Source organism: Myotis daubentonii, chromosome 4, assembly GCF_963259705.1.
Source record: "Myotis daubentonii chromosome 4, mMyoDau2.1, whole genome shotgun sequence".
In the NCBI taxonomy this organism is placed as follows: domain Eukaryota; kingdom Metazoa; phylum Chordata; class Mammalia; order Chiroptera; family Vespertilionidae; genus Myotis; species Myotis daubentonii.
The window spans coordinates 71,764,699-71,789,368 of NC_081843.1; the positions used below are offsets into that span (position 1 = coordinate 71,764,699).

At 38.7% G+C, this 24,670-nt stretch overlaps 1 protein-coding gene across 8 annotated transcripts in view; it reads right to left on the bottom strand.

The window, feature by feature from the left end:
- Positions 1–24,670, bottom strand: part of ATG10 (autophagy related 10) — a 207,097-nt gene that overhangs the window by 27,455 nt on the left and 154,972 nt on the right. For all 8 annotated transcript variants that reach the window (XM_059694176.1, XM_059694177.1, XM_059694179.1 and 5 more), the window contains one exon: positions 23,912–24,009. In XM_059694176.1, coding sequence (XP_059550159.1) covers positions 23,912–24,009 — 98 coding nt within the window. The remainder of the gene's footprint in view (positions 1–23,911; positions 24,010–24,670) is intronic.

Genomic DNA, 24,670 nt, shown 5'->3' on the forward strand with positions numbered 1-24,670 from the left:
CCTTTTCCAGTTTGAAACTGCGTCAGACTTCATATGCTTTCCTTGTCTAAGAAGCTTTGCTCTGTAAAAATTTCTCTCAATTTCTAAGTAAAATATTACAAAATTTCCCAGAAGCATTAGCGACAGTTCCTTAGCAACTGTTGATATGTCTCAAAACAACCTGAGACAATCTTCTCTGAGACATGTAGTCTCTCCCTCTCCCTGCTAACAGAATTCCACAATATGGCACAAAAGATTCATGTGGCTAAAAATAGCTCCCGACACACTTTTTTTTTTTAAGTTGACGGAGTCTTAATGATTTAAGTCTTCCATATCACAGCTTTGGGTAGGTGCGCCTTAACAACAGTATATCAAAGGGTTCTGTGCAGAGAGATTTTAGAATCTTTTTCTTTTTTAATCACACCATTAACACTCTTGACATTTCAGAAATAATGTTTATCGATTTTGGTGTTAGCACTCCCATAAATTAAGTGATGTAATGGACGGAATTATTGTGGTACTGTAAAGGACGTGCCATTCAGATTGTTAACTACATATTAGAAAAAGCACAGACTCTGGATTCATGTAAAAATAGCCCCTCATCTGAGTAGTAAATAGGAGATGCAGGAAACTGACATGTTCCAGTGGGGATGGGTCTATCTCACCATTCCATCCTGGCTGTTGTCCCCAAAATAACTGAATTTGTTTAATAAAAGCATGCTACAATTCCAGTGATCGTTCTGCGCACGCGCGCGTGCGCGCACACACACACACACACACACCCACACACACACACAACTCAAAGATGAAAACATGACACATGAATTCAAGGCTATTCACTCTAAAGGAGTCAGCATAATGAAAAGTAGTAAAAATGGAGAAAAAGCCCGCCCGGTGTGGTTCAGTGGTTGAGTGTCAACCCATGAACCAAGAGGCCTCCCATTTGATTCCAGGTCAGGGCACATGCCCGAGTTATGGGCTCAATCCCCAGTAGGAGTCATTCAGGAGGCAGCCAATTGATGGTTCTCTTTCATTGACGTTTCCATCTCTCTAACCTCCTCCCTTCCTCTCTCTAAAAAATCATAAAAGTATCTACACTAATAAAAGAGAAAAATGGTAATTGGCGTACGGCGATACCCTTTTCATTGGCTAATCAGGGCTATATGCAAATTAACTGCCAACTAAGATTGGCAGTTAACTGCCAACAAGATGGCGGTTAATTTGCATATGTAGGCACAATGCAGGGAGGCGAAAGGGAAAGCAGGAAGAAGCTCCCTGCCACTGACAGTGATCAGAAACCCAGCGGGGAGCTAAGAGCTGGGGGGCAGGGCAAAGGCGGCCCTGGGGCTCCGCCTTTGCCCTGCCCCCCAGCCATGATCGGAGAATCAGGTGCCTTTTCCACCCTGGCCAGTGATAGCAGGAAGTAGGGGTGGAGCCAGCGATGGGAGCTGGGCATGGTCAAAGCTGGCAGTCCCAGGAGTTAGGGGCCCCTTGCCTGGGCCTAAAGCGGAGCCCACGATCGCGGGGCTGCTGCAGCTGTGGGTCCCCGCTGCCCAGGCCGACGCCTCAGTCAGAGGCATCCTGCAGGAGCAGGGGCGGAGCCCGTGCGATCGCGGCGCCCCCCGCTGCCACTGCAGGTTCCCGCTGCTTGGGCCGGACGCCTAGGCCAGAGGCGTCAGGCCTGGGCAAGGGGCCGATCCTGCAATTGGAGGGTGATGGGGGTCAACGCCTGAGGGCTCCCAGTATGTGAGAGGGGGCAGGCTGGGCTGAGGGACACTCCCCCCGCCCCCCACCCAGCGCACGAATTTCATGCACCGGGCCCCTAGTATTTTAAATAAAGAATGGAGAAAAAGCATTTGGAACCTGTAGCAGAAAAGAACCATCTGATACAGAAAACAAAAATGACCTGGAGATACAAGCTTCCACAAGGAATGTGCCTCTTTCAATAGAAGAAAAGGAAAGTCTAGCCAAAATCTGTGATTATGGTTCCAGGGTAGAGGTCGGTAAAGTCAGAAATGGTGAAATCACCATGTAATAGACAGATTGAAAGAATTCCTCTGTGTGTGTGTGTGTGTGTAATAGGACATGGACATACATGGGGTAAGAACTGTATTTACACCTCATACAGTTATTATGAGAAATAAATGAGCTAAAACACAAAAAATAACACAGTGCCTGGTCCATAGCATAACAAGTGCTTAATGAATGTTAGCTGTGATCATCATCACCATCACCATCACCATCACCATCATTAACACCATATTTTCTCCCATTTTATATAGAAGGACAGCGAGTTTCCAGGAAAGTTAGATAACTTACTCAAGGTCACACAGCTATCAAGGGACTAGGCAGAGACTGAAGTCTGCATAATTGCAAAGCCCATGACCTTTCCAATTTCACCAAAGGTCTTAGCATTCTTACAGAAGGGATAAACATTTTGCTCCTATGAAATGGGTTTTGAGTAAAAAGAGAACATAGTTGCTGCTACTATCTTCATTCTTATAGTTGTAAATGCAAATAAATCTAATTAAAACTACTAAGAGCATGAGTTTTATTGGCTGGGCATCTTAGAATAATCTATTGCTAGGCTAAGACATTTCCTGGTCAGAGGTTAAGTATCTGGAAGTGTCTTTTGCTGAAGTGTTGCCAGTCTGTCATTGATCTCCCATTCTATACCTATCCAATTAGCATTCTTAAAGTCACACAAGTTGCTGAGGTGACTAACCTGATTATGTTGTTTTAAAACAATACTATTACTGATGAAATAATGAATAATCTTTCCATATCAGAACATCAAAATTCATTCACTGAAGAGTCCATCAAATAAGTCTAGATATAAATTAATAATATGTGTCTGTGTTCTGGTTTGGAGATGAAGGAGGAAAGTTACTTGAAAATGAAAGGGCAGAGATTTATTTTTAGCCCAGGATATACTTAGAGTTAATAGTTCTAAGCCAGTGTGGCTCAGGGCCAGAGCAAAATTCACTAATTTGAATCTCTTTTTGTTGCCCTTCCTCTTTGCTCTCAAACAGACAAGCTAATAAGCAGTGGGGACATATCTTGGATCTAAAGAATATTTCTGCAGTTTCTATTTTCTAAGTCATCAAGCTGTTCTTTAGTTTTATAGAACAGTTTTTCAATTGTTGAGGATCTTTCTGCAGAAAGGCAATTTGATTTCTATCCTTGGCTTTTCAATTTTACATTCCATTATCACTAAACATTGATTAAGCCTGCTGCAATACACTCCCTTGTATTTGGGTCTTTGAATTCCCAGAAGGTCATTATTTCTTATAATTTAACAATCTGGAAATATTTTAAAATATGGTCAATGCAGGTGCTGTATTTATCAGTGTTAACCTTTGTTGATTTTTTATTTAAAAAAAAATGAACTGTGGTTTCTTAACACATATGGCACATAGTTATTAAAATGCTTTAAAAAAGATACAAATTAATATTCTTTTTCTGAGAATATCATTAAAAAAATACTCAAGATCTGGTGGGCAGCTTTCTAAAATATCTCAATAATCCTCATCTCCTGGTATTCATTCCCTGTGTAATCCCCTCTCCCTGCATGTTGACTGGGCCTAGTGACTTGCTTCTAATGAATCGGAGGTGGCCAAAGTGATGGGCTGTCACTTCCATGATGAGGCTACAAAAGCCTATGACTTCATGCTCTTCCTTCTCACTTCTTCGCTGAGGGAGCAAGCTGCCATGTAGTGAGAGGATCTCTGGAGAGACCTCAGTCCGACAGCCTGTGAGGAATTGAGTCCCGCCAACAACCATGTGAGTGAGCCAGAAAGTGGATCCTTCCCAGTGGAGCCTTGAGATGACTGCACCGAGTGAGAGCCCCAGGACCAGAGGACCCAGGTAAGTCATGCTATTTTCCCTGGCCACACAGGAAAGGAAATACTAGAAATGTTTGTGGTGACTTGTTACACAGCAATAAATAACAAAGAAAAGCTCTAAATACACACTGTCATCATTCCCACTATTTAGTAAACATTGAACAAGAGCTTCCTTCCGATGTGCCTGGCACTTGGCTAGGTACTGGGAATGCTGTGGAGAATGAAATATACATGGTCTCTCTCCTCTGGGCCCAGGAGATGATTGCCCTGTGTGCTCCTCCCTGGCTGCCGATTTTATTTTACTTTGATGAGCATTCACGGCCATTTGATGGGAGAGCCCCTCCACCAGAGAGATACACGCCTCCACAGAGAGCCTTTGGTAAGCCATAGCCTGGTCAGAACAATGATCCCCAGCTCTGAGGGGCTGACAGTTCTCTTCTCAGGAACAACAAGAGCCCTGGCATATGGAGGTAGTGACACTTTATTACTCAGATTCTTTTACATAAGAGGGATAAGAACAGCCTGAAATAATTTTTTCATATTAAAAAAACTTATCCTATTAGTCTAATCATAATAGTAATTATAATTGGAACTTAATTATAATTGTTGCAACAACAATGCAACTGCAAATCTTCTGTAAATTAGTAATCTTCATCTACTTCTACAAAATCATTCCTATCACGCTTACACGATATCATATATTTAGCTCATTATCATGCCTAGATTTTGTTCATTTTACCTATCAATAAAGTCAGTTTTATTCACATTGTCTTAAAATTTTGTGGCACATTATTTTGGTGGTGGGAAATCTTTCTTCTTGAAGACCAGTTATATTTTTAGAGAGATTTTAAGCCCTTAGTGTTTATATATGTGGATGATGCAGTAGTGTTCGAACATTATCATGTGGAAGCTCATGGGTCTGAGTGGACATCGTACCCTTCCAGCGTCTGGACACACAATTAGACCAATGCGTCGTTTAGGCAGTACACAGAGGTGACGGTGAGCAGAGCTTTATAATTAGACTGCGGGAATCAACTCCAAATGTTTGGCATCAAATTTATTAAGTTACTTTAAAAGATAATATCTAAGGCCCAACAATGGAGAGAGAGCAACTCTGGTTTGAATAATTCAGAAAGAATGTATCAATAGAAGGGTAAGAATTAGCAGAGATCAGGGGAAAATGGGAGTCAGAGAGCAGTTGGCAGTGCTCATGTAGCACAGTCCAGGATAGAGAGTTCTGGGAGTATTGATCCATGTGTTAAGCACTGGATTAAGTGGAGAACACAGAAGATATGGACCCTGCTCTCATGAAATCTACACTCCACTGGACCAGATGACAAAGCAATTAGTCTAGTTGGCAGCAATATGCATAGAGGAGTTGGCCACTCCAGGCTGGATGTTACCTTTAAGATCATCTGACTCATCTTGCTGTGTTTCTAGGCTCACCAGATAATATTCTTATTATAACGTGGTGTCCAATAACCTTCCTCAATTCTTATTATAAGGTGGCTTCCAATAATCTTCCTCAATGCTGACATAAGCTTTCCCATTCACTTGGCAGTCACAACTCATAATTATCCATTGATACACTGGCACTCTAAGTTTTCCATATCATCAATCACTTAAGTCTAGCTAGCATTCTCTCTGAGTTTATCCCAAAAAGCTGAAGTGAGGTGGTAGCCAAAGGAAGGAATGTCACCTCCAGACAGGACTGGGGGGAGGTAGTTGGAAGCAGCCAAGGCAGGGAGAGATGACAAGCCAGGACCATCCATGGTCAGGAGGAACCAAACTCCTAGCCTGGAAAAGGACAACTTGTTTCAAATCCAAAGGGGAAGCTTAAAATAGAAACTGGAGAGTGAGAAGCAAAGTCAATATCTTCAAGTTAAGATAAGTTAAAAATGGAATAAATAGAGGCAAAAAGTTCAGGACTAAATGAAATCAAAGTTGTTACTATGTTTTTGGCTTGAGAGATTAGGAAGATAGTGAAATCATTTATTAAAATGAAAAAGGCTTGGTGAGAGGGAAAGTGGATTTAGTAGGAAGAAAATCAATCTTATATAAGATACTATTAAACTACCACATAGATTATTTAGATAAACGAATCTGGAGTGTTCAGGAGTCTCTGAGATGGAGGTTTAACTTTAGTCACTGACATATAAAAGGTACTGAAAGACATGGAACTGGATAGAACCATTTAGGAAGAACAGATAGACACAATGTCTACAAAGGCCTGGAGCCAGTCTAACACTTACAGTTCTAACACAAGATAAACTCGAGAAGTGCATGTGCATTTGGTAATTTTTCTACATAACGTCAAATTGATTTCCATAGAGGTTGTACTAATTTGCTCCAATAGCACAATATGGAAATACCCTTTCTCCCATATCCTTCTCAATACGATGTTTTCAAACTTGTCTATCTTTACTAATATGGTAGGTTAAAAATGTCATTTCAATATAGTTTTAATTTGCTTTATTCTTTTTTAGGGTGAGCTTGAGTATCTTTTTAAATTTTCAAGATGCTTATTTGTACCCATGTATGACCTGCCTATACATAATCTTGAAAGGAAAGGTGAAAAGAATGGTGTTTGAATAGCAATGGGAAGGATCCTGTGACAGGGAGACCTGATGATGCAAGAAAGGGCATTACTGAGAAGAAAGAGGGTTCAGGATCCAGGGCACAGGGCAGGGGTGAATGTTGGAAAGGGGGCGAGGCCACTTCTCCCATGGTAACAGGATTTAAGGCAGAGTGTGTGAGTATGGATGTCGGAAGGCTCAAGCACTGGTGCCGAGAAGATAAGGTGGCTCTATCCTGATTGTATCCATTCTGACTGGGAGGTATGAGAGAGGAAGGGGAGCTGTAGCCATGAGAGGAGTGGGAAAGTGAACTTACTAGAAGAGTTGAATAGAATGACCTGACAGTTTGACATGTCCTTTTGAGGTTTGTGGACAGCAATCTGACAACATGGTGTGTGATTTTTCTCCAGAGATGTTCAATCACTTGGATAGGAGTACAACATGTGAGAGATACAAGATATTAAAGATATTAGGCAATACATAGGGGTGACAGTGAGCCATGGAACCTACACTGGGTACAGAGATGTGAGAACAGTGAAGTGTCAAGGTGGTGACAGTAAACAGTGGAGGTAAATGGACTGAAGGACTGAGTGAAGTTGGGGGACTGCTGGAGTAGGAATACATGAGTATGTGAGTAGGGGGAGTCCTAGGAGGTAGTACCTGAGAGCAATCAAGAGAGTTGGCAGTGGGTTAGCACCAGCCTGAAAGAAACTGAAGATTTTGCACAAAGATGAAGGGGTCATGAGTCTAAAATAGTAGGTTGATATATTCAGGAGAGAGAAGGCTATAAGAGAAGCAAGATCCTCTTGAGAGAGCCAAGATTCAGTTGAGGATAAAAGCTGAAAGGAATATTCCGAGGAAAGGTTGAGAATGTTGGAAGTTTTCCCCCATAGAAGAGGCATTCTAGCGAGCACAGTGAGAAGTGTGGCATCGAGGGACAGTGGGAAACGGCCAGGGGAGAGAAAGGACAGAAGAGAATGAGCAGGAGGACCCAGGAAAGGTTACATGAGTAGAGGCACTTACATCATGTGCAGAGAAAAATCCAAAACTTAGTAGATTATATGTAAGAAATAATAAAATTATACAGTATAAGATATGAGGCAGTTTCCATAAACGTATGCTATACAATGATCCACAGAATAACTAATTCCTACCAGAAAAAATTGCAACTGGTTCCCTTTGGACCTGAGATTTTAGAATCTCATTGTGCACTATGGTAAGAAGCTGTTCAGTGTTTTACAACCAGGAGCTATTACGCTGAAATTAAAACCCGGAAGTTTTCTGTATGATGATAAGCCTCCTTATCGCTATAGGAGAAATTTTAAATTCTAATTAAACTTCTAAATTAACCTAAATAGAAACCCAGCTCATTTAATAGAAGTCTAGAATTTCAAATTATGTAGAAACTTAGATGTCATCTAGTTCAACCAACCCATCCTAAAAGTAAAAAAATAAAAAACCACACCTTTTATATTAACCCGCCCCTCCTCCAAACCCCCTCGCTTTCTCAGCATGTGTCCTTTCCCTCTTGTCCTGACTGAAATTGGACAGCCCCTAACAACTCTGTTTCTCTTGTAGGCTCTCAGGTAAAAACCCAGTGCTTGCAGGTGGGGCAGGTATGATCCATCCCTCCCACTGACAATACCAATCCCCCCCCAACCTCCCCCCACCATCTGCTGGTCCCACAAATGAGTTAGTTCCATGTCTAGCCTGGGTCCCACTAACTGGAAAAGATTTAATAACTTGTTTGAAGGCATGAGAGAGTTACAAAAACATGGTATTGCAGGACAAAGGAAGAAAGAAGCCCAGCAAAGTGAGCCTGGCACATGACTGCTGACTCTGAAAGTTCAGGGTCTGCCAAGGAAGAGGGGACCCAGTAAACACATGAGGACTTTGGACAGGATTTGGAAGGACTACACTGCAAAAGTAAGGGCCTTAGAAACAGACCAGCCCTCTTGGTGACTGAAGGCCAGCTTCAAAATCTCAATCCTTAGCTGGATCAATGTGATCAGAAATTGCTAGTATCCTAAGCTAGCTGCCTGCCTAAAGCAGAAACAAATCCTTTCTGGAGAAAAGAAACATTTCAGAGTCTTAAATTATCTCTGTAAATTTTATATGCACAACATCTGGTTCCTTAAAAAAGTAAGCTAAATATATACATAATTAGGAATATATACACACATATAAATATATATATTTATGAATATATATGAAAAGACTTGATGAAAACCTAAGAGGAAAGCAGACAATAGAAACAACCCAGATGGTCCAGATAAAGGAGTTAGCAGACATGAACTCCACATTTCTAATAATGTTTTCAACACAAACTTAAGCGTTTGAGTATAAAACTGGAAATTTTTAAATGAACTAAATCAAAATGCTAGACCCGAAAATACTGGAACTCAAATTTAGAACTCAGTGAAAGACTTTCAGAGCAGATTTACACAGATGAAACTGGAAGGAAGGTCAGAAAAAAAAAATCCAGAATGAAGTACGGAGAAACAAAAGTGGTGGGGGGAGGAGCTTAAAGAAAGAGATATGGTGAAGACATCTAAATATCTATTATTGGAGTCACCAAAAGAGAGGATAGAGAGCCTGGGGAAGAAGCAATATATTTAAAAATAAAATGACCAAAATGTTTCAAAAACCAATGAAAAACATTAAGCTGTAGGTTTAAAGGGAACTATGAGTCTCAAGGAGGACACATATAAAGGCTTAAACACATAAATATGTAACAGCAAAAAAGCCCAAAAAGTTAATCCTGAAAGCGGCCAGAGAAAAAGAAACTACCTTCAATGAAGCCACAATTAGACTGATAGATAGCTGGATAGTACCATACATGTCTGTTGAAGAAATGAAATCTATTATTAAGAACCTTCCCATGAAGGAAACTCCAGGCCCAGAGAGCTTCACTAATTAATTCTCCCAACATCTAAAGAAGAAATAACATCATCATTACATAAACTCTTCCATAGAATAGAAAAAGAAGATTCCTCCCCACCCATTTTATGAAGGTAACATATCCTTGATTTAAACTGAGAAGGATATTATAAGAAAGAAAAACTACAGGCCAAATTCTCTTAGGACACTAAGCAAAATATTAGCAAACTAAATCAAGCTATATATTAAGAGAAGTGTATTAAAACCAAGTTGGATTTTGTCCCAGGAATATGAGGTTGACTTAACATTTGAAAATCCATCAATGTAATTTATAATATTAAAAGAGAAAAATCATTTGATCATATCAAAAGATGCAGATAAAGCATGATTTTAAAAATCCACATCTCAAAAACTCTGAGTAAGAAATAGGAGAAAATTTCCTGAATCAGATAAAGAAAACCTACAATAAAACCTAATGCAAACCTCACACTTATACAAAGTTTTCCTTCTGAAAATGGGAATGAGATGCCAATATCACCACTCCTATGCAACATTGTCCTGGATGACATAGACAAAGCAAGAAGCTAAAAAGTCAACAAAAATATGCCAGACCTATAAGTAGAATACCATAAAACAATATTAAAGGAAAAAATTTAAACTAATGAAAGGATATACCATGTTCATAGACTGAAAGAGTCAATACTGTAAAAATTCCCACTCTCTCCAAATTGATCTCTAGATCCAATATCAAAGTCCCAGAATGATTTTGTGGAAATTGAAAATCTGCTTATAAAATTTAAATGAAAATTAAAAGAGTAAAAGAATAGCTAAGAAAAAGAAGAATGAAATTAGGCAACTTTCTCTAGTGGATATCAAGACTTACTATAACCTACAGTAATAAAGATAGTGTGGTACTGACATAAAGACAGGCTACAAAATGGGACAGAGAATCCAGAAACGGACCTCTGCATATGTGGAAACTTAATATTCAGCAAAGGTAACAGAACAGTGGACCCTCATGCCTCCTCCCTGTCCTGACCTATTTCTCTAGCCTGCTCTTCCATCCCCCATGGAAGAAAGTCAATTCTCCATTCTTTCTAAAGCTCTGAAATCCCTCTCTGTCAGCAGATGAATTTGCTTCCAATTTCACAGAAAATATAGAAACCACAAAATACCCTTTTCTAAACTAAAAATACATCTGAATCCATAACCACATCTTGTTCTCTATAACTTCTGTTAAAAAGAAAAAGCCATCTCTTATTCCTCCATCAGCCCCACCTTTTCTGGGACTTTGCTCTTCCAATTCTCTTCCTCCTGTATCTTCTCTCTCTATTGGCTCTCTCCTATCCGTTTTTAAAAAAATAGTCAAGCCCTTTCCATCTTAAAAACAAACAAATCAATGAAAAGTAAAATCATCTTTCCCTTCCACTTTTCTATCCAAGATAATCCTATCTTCCTTTCCCAATTCATGAAAGAAATATTAATTCTGTCTACTTCCTCATGTCTCCATGCAGGCATCAAACTACAACAGTCTGTTTACTCATCACACGCACACAAATGACTTTTCAGGCTTTTCTTACATAGCTTTTCTAAACACTGGACATGCTCACAGTACATGGCTGCAGGTGGCTCCTAGAGTTTCCTCCTACACTTCTGGCCACCCTTTCCTAGTGCCTGCCACAGGCAGTCTTCTGTTCATCTCTTAAATGATGGTGTATTTCAGAATTCTCTATCAGTCCATTTTCTCTTTTCATTTTACATATGTCTGCGTGACCTCCTCTATTTCCATGGCTTCAGTTACTATTTATTGCTGATAACTTCCAAATCCACATTTCTATTCCTGACATGTATCATGAAGTTCAGAGACATGACACTTGGATGTGTTGCATGCTCTCTAAACAGGATCCTGACAATGCTGCCATTCCATCCCTCCTCTGTGAGTGGCATCGTCCATCACCCAATTTCCACAACACTGTCAGTGCTGCCTCCCAAAATATAGTTTCTCTTTACCTCTAGTATCATCATTTATTTATGGACACATCCACTCCCATCTAGACCATCTTCTTGCTCTTAACTGGTCTCCTGCCTCCAGTCCTGCTCCCTTCCAATCTTCTCCATAGGAAGATCAGATTGTTTAAACTTTTGTCTTCTCATTAAATTATGGGATTGTTGAGAATGGGTATCATATCTATCTTGATAACTGATCAATTACTATAGTGGTTGGTACATTGTAAAATTAAAGAAATATTTTTGGAAGAGATAAATAAATTGGCAACATTTGTATCATTGCTAAGAGCTGAATGTGCACATATACTTGAAAACATTTAGGGCACGTCTTGCTTCTTAACGGAAGTTAAAGGTAAATTATCGTGTTAACCATTAAGTAATACTTCCACTGACAAACTTAGAATGTTAGGTCTTCAGAAAAGCTAACATGAAAAGTCATGCAAAATAGCAATTAAAGTTCCAAGAAAGTCCCAAAATTACAAGAAACTATCCTGTTCCTTTCTAGGAATTTTGTTTTCCAGTTAAAATACAATAGCTGCCTGTCCTTAGCATGTTGCAAAATGAGAGCAATAACCTCTTAGAACATGGATTCAGGTTGTAAAAGCCATGCTTTTCGGATTTGATATAAAGTTAAGCCAAAACTACATAAAACATACAGAAAATGTGAAGAATTTGGGAGTCAGGGAAGGCCTGGGCCTGGGGAAGGTTGATTCAGGGGATTCAGCTAGTAATGCAATGCATTTCCCTTGGGGGTTTCATTTAATTCACCCGCCCAATTCTAGATTTTATTCGTAGACATTCTGACTAAGTAATATTAGCCCACTTAAAGGTGAACAGAAGAAACCAGATTTGCATTTACAAAATAGAAAGTTAGGCTGAGGATGCTAGGAAAAGGATCCAGAGTTTTCACCAGATTCTCAAAGGGGTCCATGGCTCCAAATGGATCAGACCCAGTTTAATATAGTATCATTCATACGATACCATCATAAGAATAAGATTGACATTATGGGGAAAGTGAAAACATAGTGCTTAAGGATGTGAGCTCTTAAGTACAGCTGAGTTCCAATCCTGCTTCTATAACTTAGTAGATGTTTGACCTTTAGCATGTTCCCTCATTTCTTTGTTCCTCAGTATCCCCGTCTCTAAGAGGTGGAAAGTAGCATCAACCTAATCAGAAGATTAAGTGAAACAATATATACTTAGCAGAATAACTGGTACTTGGAAAATGTTACCTATTGTTACTGGAATAATCTTTAGATGAGATAAGTTCTAATCTTAAAAGGTTATATAATAGAGTTATAGTCAAGCCCCACACTTTTAAATTTATTTCCAATTTCATAGAGCTTTTAGAAGTAAGAACTTGATTTCCTCTGACAGCCAACAGAAAGACAAGCACTCATCTTTATGATGATGACCTGGTTCTACTTAAAGAATACATTAATCCAGTGGCCGATGACTGCCAGGAGGAACAGCTCAGGCACAACTGTGCCCAAACCAAACTTGTCAATTCTAAAATACATTCTTCAGGGCTGAAGTGGATAATATTTTGGAAGTGTTCAAAATGCCAACTCTTTAATTATTTGGAGGGGAGTGTATTTATAGTTACTTCATTTTGGCAGGCCCACTCCGATAACAATTTCACTCTATCAAATATTCCACACAAGTCATGTTATCTTGGGTGAGGTGGAAGACTGATAACTCCAGCTCACAAAAACATTGCAACCCAAGATCCTACCTTCCATGCTTAAAGGAGCAGGACCCACGAGCATCCGTGGATTTAGTTCAATCATTTGTAAGAAAGCTTACAAAGAGAAGCCTCAGTCCTGCTGGCAGGTACTCTAGCAGCTGCCTCTGGACAGCAGAAATGATAGTCAGTCTTGGCAAGAATGGAAATCAGACCCTTAATTCTGACCTTATGTCACCTTCCCCAGTGTCTAAAATGTGTGTGCCAATCAACAGCAAGGACAACCTGCATTTCAGCTATTCATCAGTAACTTCCATGTTAAATTGTTTGATACATGGCTCCAATTAGAAGCCTGGTTGCCATCACATTGTAACATATTAAGAATAATTATGACTAGTACCAGTGAGTACGTAGGGTTCAAATGGGTTCTCTAATATACTGCTGTAGAAGTACACCTTTTCTCAGATTGACATAGGTATATCTAACAAAATCTTGAAAGTGAATACTCACTGACTCACCAATTCTACTTCTAAGAATTTATTCCAAAGAAATAATCTGACAACTGCATAAATTATATGTGTAAGAATGTTCACCTATGAACTGTTTATAATACAAACATTTGGAAAAGAATTCAATGCTCACAACATATAATTGGATAAAACAATTTTGGCGTGGCCTTAGAATGGAATTCTATGCAGTCATTAAAAGGAAAATTATACATATTTAAATATTGGCACAAAAAGTAATCTGTGATGCAAATTTTAAAAACCAGGTGCATAGTATGATCTCATTTTTGTTGTGTACATTTATATCTAACATATACATATATCTGAATATATGTATTGTATATGTATATATCCTATCTAATAAAGAGGGGATATGCTAATTGAGCCTCACTTCATCACAAAGATGGCAGCGCCCACAGCCAATAAGGAGGGAATATGCTAATTGACCCTCACTTCATCGCAAAGATGGCAGCGCCCACAGCCAATAAGGAGGGAATATGCTAATTGACTGCCATGCCCTCAAAGACGGTGGTGCCCACAGCCACAAGATGGTAGTGTTCAGTTCCCTCAGCCCTGCTGGGGCAGCAAGCACATGCCTGTCTCCGGAGTCCCCCAGTCCCCTCAGTCCCCAAGCCGCCCAGGGCTGGCTCGAGGTGCAGGCAAGCCTCGGATGGTGGCTGCTCAGCCTCCCAGGGCTGGCTTGACGTGCAGGCCAGCCTCAGATGGTGGCTGCTCAGCCACCAAGGGCTGCTTGAGGCTCAGGTAACCAGGGCCGGCCGAGGCTTGCGCTGCCAGCAGTGGCAGCAGCAGAGGTGTGATGGGGGCATCGCCTTCCCCTGATTGTTGGGTCACCTCCTGCCCCTGAGGGCTCCCGGACTGTGAGAGGGGGCAGGCCGGGCTGAGGGACCCCCCCCTCCAGTGCATGAATTTTCATGCACTGGGCCTCTAGTAGTTATATAAATACATATTTAATTATAGAAAGTTATGTACTGAAAGATTAACAGTGGTAACTTTTAAAAAAATTTTTTTATTGATTTTAGAGAGGAAGGAAGAGGGAAAGAGAAAGAAACATCAATGATGAGAGAGAATCACTGATTGGTCACCTCCCACTTGCCCACCACTGGGGACCGAGCCCACAACCCAGGCACATGCCCCTGACTGGAATCGAACCTGGGACCCTTCAGTCCATAGGTCAATGCTCTATCCACTGAACCAAATCAGTTAGGGCAACAATGGTAACTTTTAATGCTTGAGATTATGAGTAGCTTTTATTTATTTATGCCATTCTGTATTTTATTAAAAATTATCATTATGTATTACTTTTTTAATCATAAAAATAAGTTAATAAAATTTTTTAAGCCCAGATAGCACTTTTATTTGAGGATAGTACCAGATATGTACTGAGGTTCACACATTCAGAATCATACAAAATCTCTAAGCTCTTTCTTTTCATATTGTATCAATACAGGAATAGGCAAACTTAAGTGCCTTTAGAAGACAGGCAGACAAAATAACTAAATGAAATAGAAAGGGTATGCAGCAATAGGGAGGGGAAGTGACCACAATTAACTACAGAGCACATGCCTAGTCTAAAGGCATCCAAAGTAAAAAAAAATTCCCAAGCATTCAAAATACATCTACAGGCCCAGTGTGATTAGTAACTTGCTATTTAGGATCTTTACAGTATAAAGCTACACACACAGTGCGTTACTATAACTCGCTCACATGAGGACAATTAAACATCCCTCCCTCTGCATCTCCTAGAGTTAATTTAAGTGGTCTCTAAAAGGAGATATTTTTTCATATTTATAAATTATCTTTCTAAAATGTAATATAAGAAAAAAGTTTTGCCTCCTTCTATAACAGAATGAAAGCAATTAATTTAATTAGCTTTCCTTTTCTCTTATTTGTTCTAGAAAGCTCAGGAACTTCCTTAGCCTCGGTTTACTGTTACAACTGTCTTTCCCCCTCCATCATTTAGTTCTTATTCACTTGCTTTGATGGTTATAGTAAATGTATTACAGTATAGTATAGCATAGAATAGTATACTGTATGTATATATATACCACTTGAAATATTTTTGAAATTCAGATTAGACATAGGAAAGTAGAAATAAATTAATATACTAAAGAATAACATTAGCATATAGTAAAATAACTGTAGTTACTTGCACAAACATTTTATATACTTTGGTATTATTTCTATTTATTGGCCAAATTTTAAACTATATAATATAGACTGCAAATGTATTAAGGGGAATTTAGCAGCTGACATGGAAATGAAGTAGGAAAACAATAGGTAAAAAGAGAAGGTGAAGGGGGGAGGAAGTGGGATGAAAAAAATGATGCAATAATTGCATTGTAGAATATGTATGTGCAGCAACTATTGTGCCAAAATAGAATAAAAATAGCATCTTTCTTCAGAAGCTTTTACCTGTTCAAGGCACTCAAAACCTATCTGGGTAAGTGAGTCTAAAAGTCTACCTCCCACTGCCTTCCGCTCCCCCCAGCTGCCATACCTGCCTCTAGCCACTGCTTTATTGCCCACCCACCGAAAACTGGAAATGAGAGTATAAATATTCCTCAAACTTGAAGTTTTGGAACTAAGATGTTTATTAAAAATTAAAAATTGATGGTAGGTAATTATCGAAATGGAATGTGCTAAGATGACTAATATCAAAATCAATTATTAAATATTTTAAATGGTATTTTATTTTTAAATTTATAAGCTGCTCCCTTTTTTTTTAGGAATAGAAATTCCAAGGATCAATGAAATGCTGGGAAATTCTTTAAAGAAAGCTTTTGTATAAATTCAAGGCATGGGTATAACTTTGATGGCAAAAAATTAAGCAAATATTCTGCTCAATCATGTATACATATAACAGAAGATTAACCAGCCTCTTGTTTTTATTGACTCCTGAACTAAGCTTCAATTTAAAGAAGTAAAACCCAAACACCCCAGTATAATCTGGTTAGTTATAAGAAATACATTTCTTGTTTACTATGAATCTTGAATTCTCATTAAAATGGAATAAAACAAAACATCTTAGAAATTAATTTAATAAGACAAGGGTCTTAAATAATAAATCACCTTCCTGTTTATTTAGATTAATCTGAACACTTAATTTGTGGTTAGTGGTCAGAAAACTTTAGAAAGCAAAAGCTGGATAAGAGAGTAATATTATACCAACGTCTAAATAGCATTTAGTATGAAGTTAAGACTTTCCAAAAACATCCCAGGGTATAAAGCCAAAACATTTTTGAGAAAAATTAATTAGAGATAATGAGAAAGAAGTATCATATATTTCTTAATGCAAGGAAAGTCTGAAGAACAAACAAAATTTATAAAAATGTGAAATAAGAAAAGCACAATGGAGTGTAAGAGACAAGGAGACGTTTCTGAATTGATTTTTAAAAAGTGAAAATGGAAAGTGAAGTACTTTAATGATGTAAGGTAGCCTCAGTATCAGTATTTAATAAATATGAAAAGTCACAATGCATGTGCAGATTGACAATCTAAAAATAATTACTATCCAAAACTGAGAAAAATAGCACTGACAGTATTATCCTAAGATACCAAAGAAAGTGAGATACAACAACGAAACTATATTTCATTCTCTTAAGACAGAAAGTGTGGAGGAATCCCTGAGTACTGTTAAAACATTGGAAGGTTTCTATAAAAGTGTGTAAGACGATATACATTTACTGTGTATACATAGTACATATTTATGCATGGGATACACAGATACATTTATATTTATAAACCTCCCCATGAAGTGACTTATTAATGTCCAGAATGAATACCTAGAAACTCGGAATCAACAAGCGAGCAGCAAATTACAGAGGAAACAATCACGTGAGGTCTGCAATCCCGTTTAAATAACGCCCCGCCAGGAAAGGGCCAGCAACGGCACTGGCAGCGATTCTGAAGCAGCAGCAGCAATCCATAAAGCGTCTTAATTTTCTCCTCATTTAAGAATTAAGCCACTTCCAGTTCACACAGATCCTACCAGGTGCACTAAATTGATGTCATTATGAGCCATCAGGAAATACCCACCGAGACCTATACCAACACCTTGAAGTTCTGTTAAACAGCTGTGTGTTTTAATTGATTTGTATTATTTAAAATAGGAACAGTTAAAAGTCAGTTATCGGATGTTGTATAAAAGAGATGCCAAAAGACTCCAGGGAGACCAAGTTCAGAAGAAAGCCAATCACTGGAACTTCACTTGAGCACTGAAGATTATTACCAGAGGAAGCACAATTAAATCATCAGGTTATCAGCCATCATTATAAATCACCAGGCAACATATCAAGCTTCATTATTTAAGCATCCTTAACCAGTGGCTTCCTGTATCAGTGAGAGTCAAAAGCAATCTACTCAGCTAAGGTACCAAAAGAGCTCTGCTTTTTGTGGTGTTCTGATTTTTCACCCTGAGAGATTTATCATGGAAATATAATGAAGGCTCACTGAAAGTGATTTATTATCCTATTTTCTAAGTTTTAGACATCATACATTCTACAAAAGGGAATCAGTAGTATTTGGTAAATGCAAACTGTGTACTACATAGGCTCCTTCTATTCCACTATATATATACAAATACTTAACCCCGTTCTCTCAAGGTACTTGTACAGGATCATATGACAAAAAAATAATCAATGAGTTCCTTTCCACTTTTATCCACCTGATGCCATTCACTTACTTGTATTTAGACAACATTCCCTGGGTATGTGGAATGAGAAAACAGTGTTTTGGTTTCTAAATTTAAAGTGCACAGTTCAGGTATTAAAAAGAATATATTTGAAAGGAGATATGACACACATTTAATTTATATACGATCCTCTTTTCTTAGTCTTCCCACCAACTCTCTGTAGATGCTACCATTATGTTTAATGAAAAAATAAGAGAGTCTCCATCATTTGTCCAAAGCCGGGCAGCTTGTAAGTGGTGGTCTGAGTCTAATCCACTCTGTCTGGCTCCAGCACCTAGATAAAGGCGCTTAGAGGAAGCAAGCCTCCTGGAAAATGGCTGATCCCCAAGTCTGGGCAGGAATGTGCAACAAACTGTCACACCAAAAAGCAAGAAGCCAGCAAGCTACCTGGCTTGTATCAAAATAGCTCAGGAGATAAGTTAAAGAGACTTTCACTGGCCAAAGATAAGGTAAATAAGCATCAATAAAGAGAACCACTACAATGACTTGAAATAGATAAAACATTTATATCCATGAACTCATAAAGTTATATTTAAAAAGTCCTTTTTTATTGCTTAAAGTATTACAAAGAGTATTACATATGTCTCCTTTTTTCCCCCCGCCCTTGACAATCCCCTGGCCTCCCCTACCCCCCAGTCTCTTATGTCCATTGGTTATGCTTGTATGCATGCATACAAGTCCTTCGGTTGATGTCTTACCCACCCCCCTTTAAAAAGTTCTTGATCACCTTTGGAGGATGCTAGAGAACCAACTATTATCTTGAAAGCTAGACTATAAAGAGAAAGAATCAAGCATTTATCCTGCCTTTTGTATACAAAACCTACATCAGGTAACTAAGCCATTATAGAAGTAGCCCAGCCAATAAATAATGAGTGATAGAATTAGAACATCACCACTCTGCAACCCCTAATAAATTAATGAATCTAGGTAATAATAATCAATGGTTGCTAACATCACAAAGAAAAAACAATAACTGGGCTTCATGTGCCCCCTGTTGGAAGCATCCAGAACCTAGGAAATATTCTTGCCCAAAAAGCCAAACCTGAACCTGGTCAAGTCTCAAGATCTAACTATAGTTTATAGAAAATATAGGGAGAAACATTAAACACCACTGAAAGATACAATTAGAAAAAAAAAAATCCAGTCTGCAAATACTCTAGGACAAATAGTCGTGTTTCTAAAAAAAAAAAAAAAAAAAAAAAAAGTAAGGAAAAAAAGAGAGGGAGTAATGGGAATCTTAGATTCAAAATGTCTTATGAGATGTTAATCATTTTAATGTGTAAAGCTTATTTGGATCCTCATCAAAGAAAGTGTAAAAAGAAATAAAACATTTAGGAAAATGTAAACACCAATTGCTACTTAAAGATATTAAAATTTTTAAAATTTAGTTGTGATAATGGCTTCCTTACCTTTCTTTAAAAAATTAAACTTTTTATATTGAGATAACAGTAGATTCACATGCAGTTGTAAGAAATGATACAAAGAAATCCCTCATACCCTTTACCCTGTTTCCCCAATGGTAACTATAGTACAATGTCACAGCCAAGATAATGACATAGATTCAGTCAGATACAGAACACTTCCCTCATGTTGCCTTTGCTAGTCATACCCACTTCCCTCCCACCCTGGCAACCACAAATCTGTTCTCCAATCTATAGTTCTGTCATTTCAAAAATGTTAGATAAATGGAATCATATGCAACCTTTGGGATTGGCTTTTTACACTCAGCATAATTACCTGGACATTCAGCTAGGTTGTTGAGTGTATCAAAAGTGGGTTCCTTTGTGTGTGTGTTTTTTTGTTGTTGTTGTTAATCCTCACCTGAGGATATTTTTCCATTGATTTTTAGAGAGAGAGGAAGGTAGAAAGAGAGAGAGGAACATCAATGTGAGAGAGACACATCAACTGGTTGTCTCAGCACCCTGACCAGGGCAGGGGATTGAGCAACCGAGGCACCTGCCCTCGACTGGAATCAAAACTGGAACCCTTCAGTCTGCAGGCGGACGCTCTATCCACTGAGTCAAACCGACTAGGGCAATAGTTGATTCCTTTGCATTGCTGAGTAATATTCCATGGTTAAGATATATAACAGTTTGTATAACCATCCACCCTCTCGTGGACATCTGGGCAGTTTCCACAGGCTATGTGAATAAAGCTGCTATGAACGTTTGTGTAGAGCCTTTACCTTTAACAAATATTTCCTTAAATATTTATGGGCGAGATAATATGATATCTAAGATTTGCTTCCAAAAAAATTCCACATTAGATGAAATATGTCCCTCCCCCCCCAAAAAAAATCAGCCAAGCCACTATACTATCATCTCTACCTTGGTACATATTTATAGAAAGGGAACATTAAGAGAAAATTACTTATCTGATCACTATACACCCAAGGTCACAGGAGCTCTTTCCCTAAAACACAGAGCCCACACCTCCTGGTGATCACTGTTGTCATATTCACTCTACCAATTTAGGCAGATCCAACCTGGGCATCTGTTAACTCTTTTTCAGAAGTTCTTAAAAAAATAAGTTTTTATTAGACTGCAGGGTTGAGGTAATAGGTAGTCTGTAATGTTGGACAAAAGCAGGTAAGTAATCACCATAATCAAATGTATGAGATTCATGAGTGGCTTGTCTTCAAAAGAGAGAGTTCGTGTCTGACATGAGCAGGTCCTTATCATCAAGACAAATGCTGCGAGAACAGAAGTGTGATTACCAAAGATGAAGAGCAACAAACTACAAAAGCACAATCAAGCCTGAAAATGAACTGAAATGCATTTTATATTATGCGAAGGCTGCTTTTGTTTTTAAGCCACTCTAGAGGACAGGATATTATTATCATGTTCAGTGTGCAAGCTAAGGATTTTTTAGTATAATTCTGCAAAATGGGACCCACTATTTGGTGCCATCAATACAAGGTGGGGCAAAAGTAGGTCTACAGTTGTGAGTACCTGAAACACAGAGTTTATTATTATTTATTAATTGTTGCATTACTTTCCATATGAACAACTGTAAAACCTACTTTTGCCCCACCCTGTATTAGCTCATTCTCCCCTGGGCTGTATCATACCCTCCCCTTCATCCCACTATTTTTTCTCCACATAGGGCCTTCCAAAAATGAAGACCAATCCTCTCAAAGGTTTCAAGCAAAGAAAGGTACATAAATACCAACCCATTAGCTAATCTGGAACTAGAAGCCAAGGCCTCCCAAGGAAATATGCATGATGACTTTCAAATGCCGAGTAGTGCAACGGCAACAAGTGAGTGTCTCCTGCTAGGTCTTTAGCGCCTGACAGGAACTATGATAAGCAATCCTAAAGCTTAAATAAAGTTTGTTATCAAAAGTAGGAGAGCTGTCCACAAATCAATCACAATAAGACAAATTCCAAAGGAACATCTAAACGCTATAGTTGTGTTATAGTTTGGTTACATCAAATATCCCCCCTAGTAAGTGGGCCCACACTTGGTGTTAGGAATAGTAATGCTTACTGTGATCAGCTATGTAGGAAAAAAAAAAGTTCCACTAACAGACTATCTATATGACACTTAAATGCCTATAAACTGAAATATATTAATCAATTCCATTAAGAATAAGTAAGGTACAGATTGGTTCATTCGGTTGGTTTAGTAACTTAGGAATTCTTTTAATGGAATGAAATAACAGAATGAAATCTATTTGTAACATCATATTAGGAAACTAAGAAAACAGAGTTGAGTTCAAAATCTTATTCATATGACATGAGTCAGAACAGAGACGTGTGGAATTAAAACCCCAAAATGACACAGACCACCAGGAATTGGGCTATAGGCTTGCAGCGAGGAGATTAATAACAGAGCTGCTAGAGGAAAAAGAAGGAAAAGGATAACAATTGGGCTGAGGGACATGATGGAAAACATAACTGAGAAGGAGCTGAGAAAAAAAGGCAGTCAAATTAAACACATATAGTTTTGGATACTCTCTTTTTCTATCCTTTTGCCATCTTTCTTCCAACCAAACATTTTCTGGCCCTCTGGATTCTGGTATTACAGTACACATTTTGAATGGCTTGTGGTCAATGACAAGACATTGTTAGTTGAAACTCTTAGCACTCCTCACCTTGACATACTTGAAGGTCAATCTAAAATATTTTGCAAAAAATAAAATGTTCTTGCCAAAAATCTTTATGGCTGATTTGCTTTTATATCTCGTTACCCTTTTATCATAGCAACCATCCCATACTTGTTCTACAAAACTAGGATTTCAGCGGGCGGGAGGGTAAATTCTTATGAGCTGAGAGGGTTTCAGAGGAAGGAACATGGGAAAGAACAAGAGAAGGGACTATATACAGACAGAACAAAGGCAACAGGGAGAGTATTAAACCTGGGAAGAATTCCAGGAACAAACTGCACAAGATGGGTTCAGGGAAATGAATGGCTGGGTTTGGCAGGAGCTGAGAGTGTGTGGAGGGAAGGAGAAGATAAGCTTGAAAGGGCAGGTCAGTGCCAGGGAGTGGCAGCCCCTGCAGGCCAGCGGAGGCATTTAGCCCACATGCCATAGGCCCTTGGGAATCTACTGCAGGTCTGCCCACGGGGAAGAGAAAAGCGAAAAGCAGCCGTGCTTAAGAAGATGTGACTAATGGTACAGGGCAGGGAGGAAAGGAGCAGAAGACCAAGGGTGGGAAGTTTTACTAATTGTTTCAGGTGAGGCTACAGGGCTTGATCTAGGAGGGTCAAAGTGGGAAGAGAAAGGAAAAAAATTAATTTGAGGGGCAGTGTGAAAGATACATATACTTAAATCTAGTTTTGTCCTCAATTAAAATCTAAAAAATGGCCATTTGTAATCATTGTCAAATGCTACTTATAAAATGCTAAGGATTCTTATGTTGATTGGGAGGTAAACTATTATTATTATGATCAAACACATAAGAGGGCATAAAAATGTTAATGGTTGATAAAGTCATTTTTAAAGGAAGCTTTGATTAAGCTTAACAGAGCCTTGGAAAAATAAGATTTTGATATAAGAAAAAATTATATTTAAGGAGACTATGATTGGATGCAAGGTGATGAGTATTTTTAAATTTCTAAAATAATTAACTGCTGATTTTAGCAAGGCAGCTATAATGACAGAAATGATTGACATCTATTTTATCTACTTTTGCAAATCTACTTTTTATATGTACTTTTGCAGATCTATTTTCTCTGCTTTTTAGATCACTATTGCAAAGCTATTATTAATCAAAAGTTAATTTTTTGCAAATACTCCTATGAGTAAAACTTTGAACATCAGATGTGACACCAACTAAATCATCTATTTTTTAGTGGATATGCCAATTCAGTTTCTATTCTTGTTTTCTTAATACATTTTTATTGAGCAGCTACTATATTTTAAGGACTGTGCTGGTGCTGGTGTACAATGAAGAGTAAACAGACATCATCTGTCCACATGACAGCACACCATATAGCGTGAAAGATGGACATTATTTTTTTGAAATATCCAAACATATAATTTAAAATGTGACAAGCACTATGAAAAAAATTACAGATTTTTATGAAAGTTGGTAACAGGGAGGCTAAACTAAGACTGGGTCTGGGAAGGTTTGTTATTTTTAAGGAAACTGTCTTAGAATTGAAGCTTTTAAGTAGGTAGAGAGTGAGATAGGAAAAAGAATAGGGAAGAGAGAACTAGGTAAAAAGATGAGCAGAGAGAAAGCATCACGTATAATAACATGAGAATACTCTCTAACCTGTTGGGTAATGGTGTCCCAGGGTCCCTGCTGCAGCCGCGTCTTGTAGCACTCGTGGACTCCTTCCCATATGTCCTTCAGAGACAAGGGTCTCCCATCTGCAGAGGAGCATGGGGAAGACCCACAGTTAGTAATCCGTGTGACAGTGGTGCTTGGTGTCTATCGAGAACTATCAGGAGAATATTATGACTTTTTAAAAAATCAAAAGAGTGCTATATGAATGACCATTATCTTCCTGAAGGAAACTTAACTATTCACATCTCTCCCCTTTGTAATTATCTAGCGGTTAAATCATCTGCTCATTCAGTGCCTTTATGAATCTGAATCCAAATGTGTTTTAGAGAGAACGAATAGATACAAGCACAGGCAAAGGATCAGATAGACAGACTCCGATAGAAGGGTGCACGACGGATACCTCTGACGTCTTAATACTTCCTGTAGTCCTTAAAATCAGAGACCACACACATGCTTCTTTCACTCTCACTGACCGAGTATCTGTAATGTTCAAATCACTCTGTTGGATACCACAGGGAATAGAGAGAAGGAAAACACACAGTTTTTCCTACTAAGGAGCCTGCCTTCCTGCTAGGGAAACTATGACAAGTGTATCGATAGTGTATCAGTAACTAAAATGCTCGGAGGTCACTGCCAGAGGAAAACTGCAGTCCTCTGACCGTCCAGGGGAGGGGGCCGTAAGCACCTGGTGTGTGTGCAGGTGGAGAAAGGGCTGTTAGGGGTGAAGGGACCTGAGATGAGTAA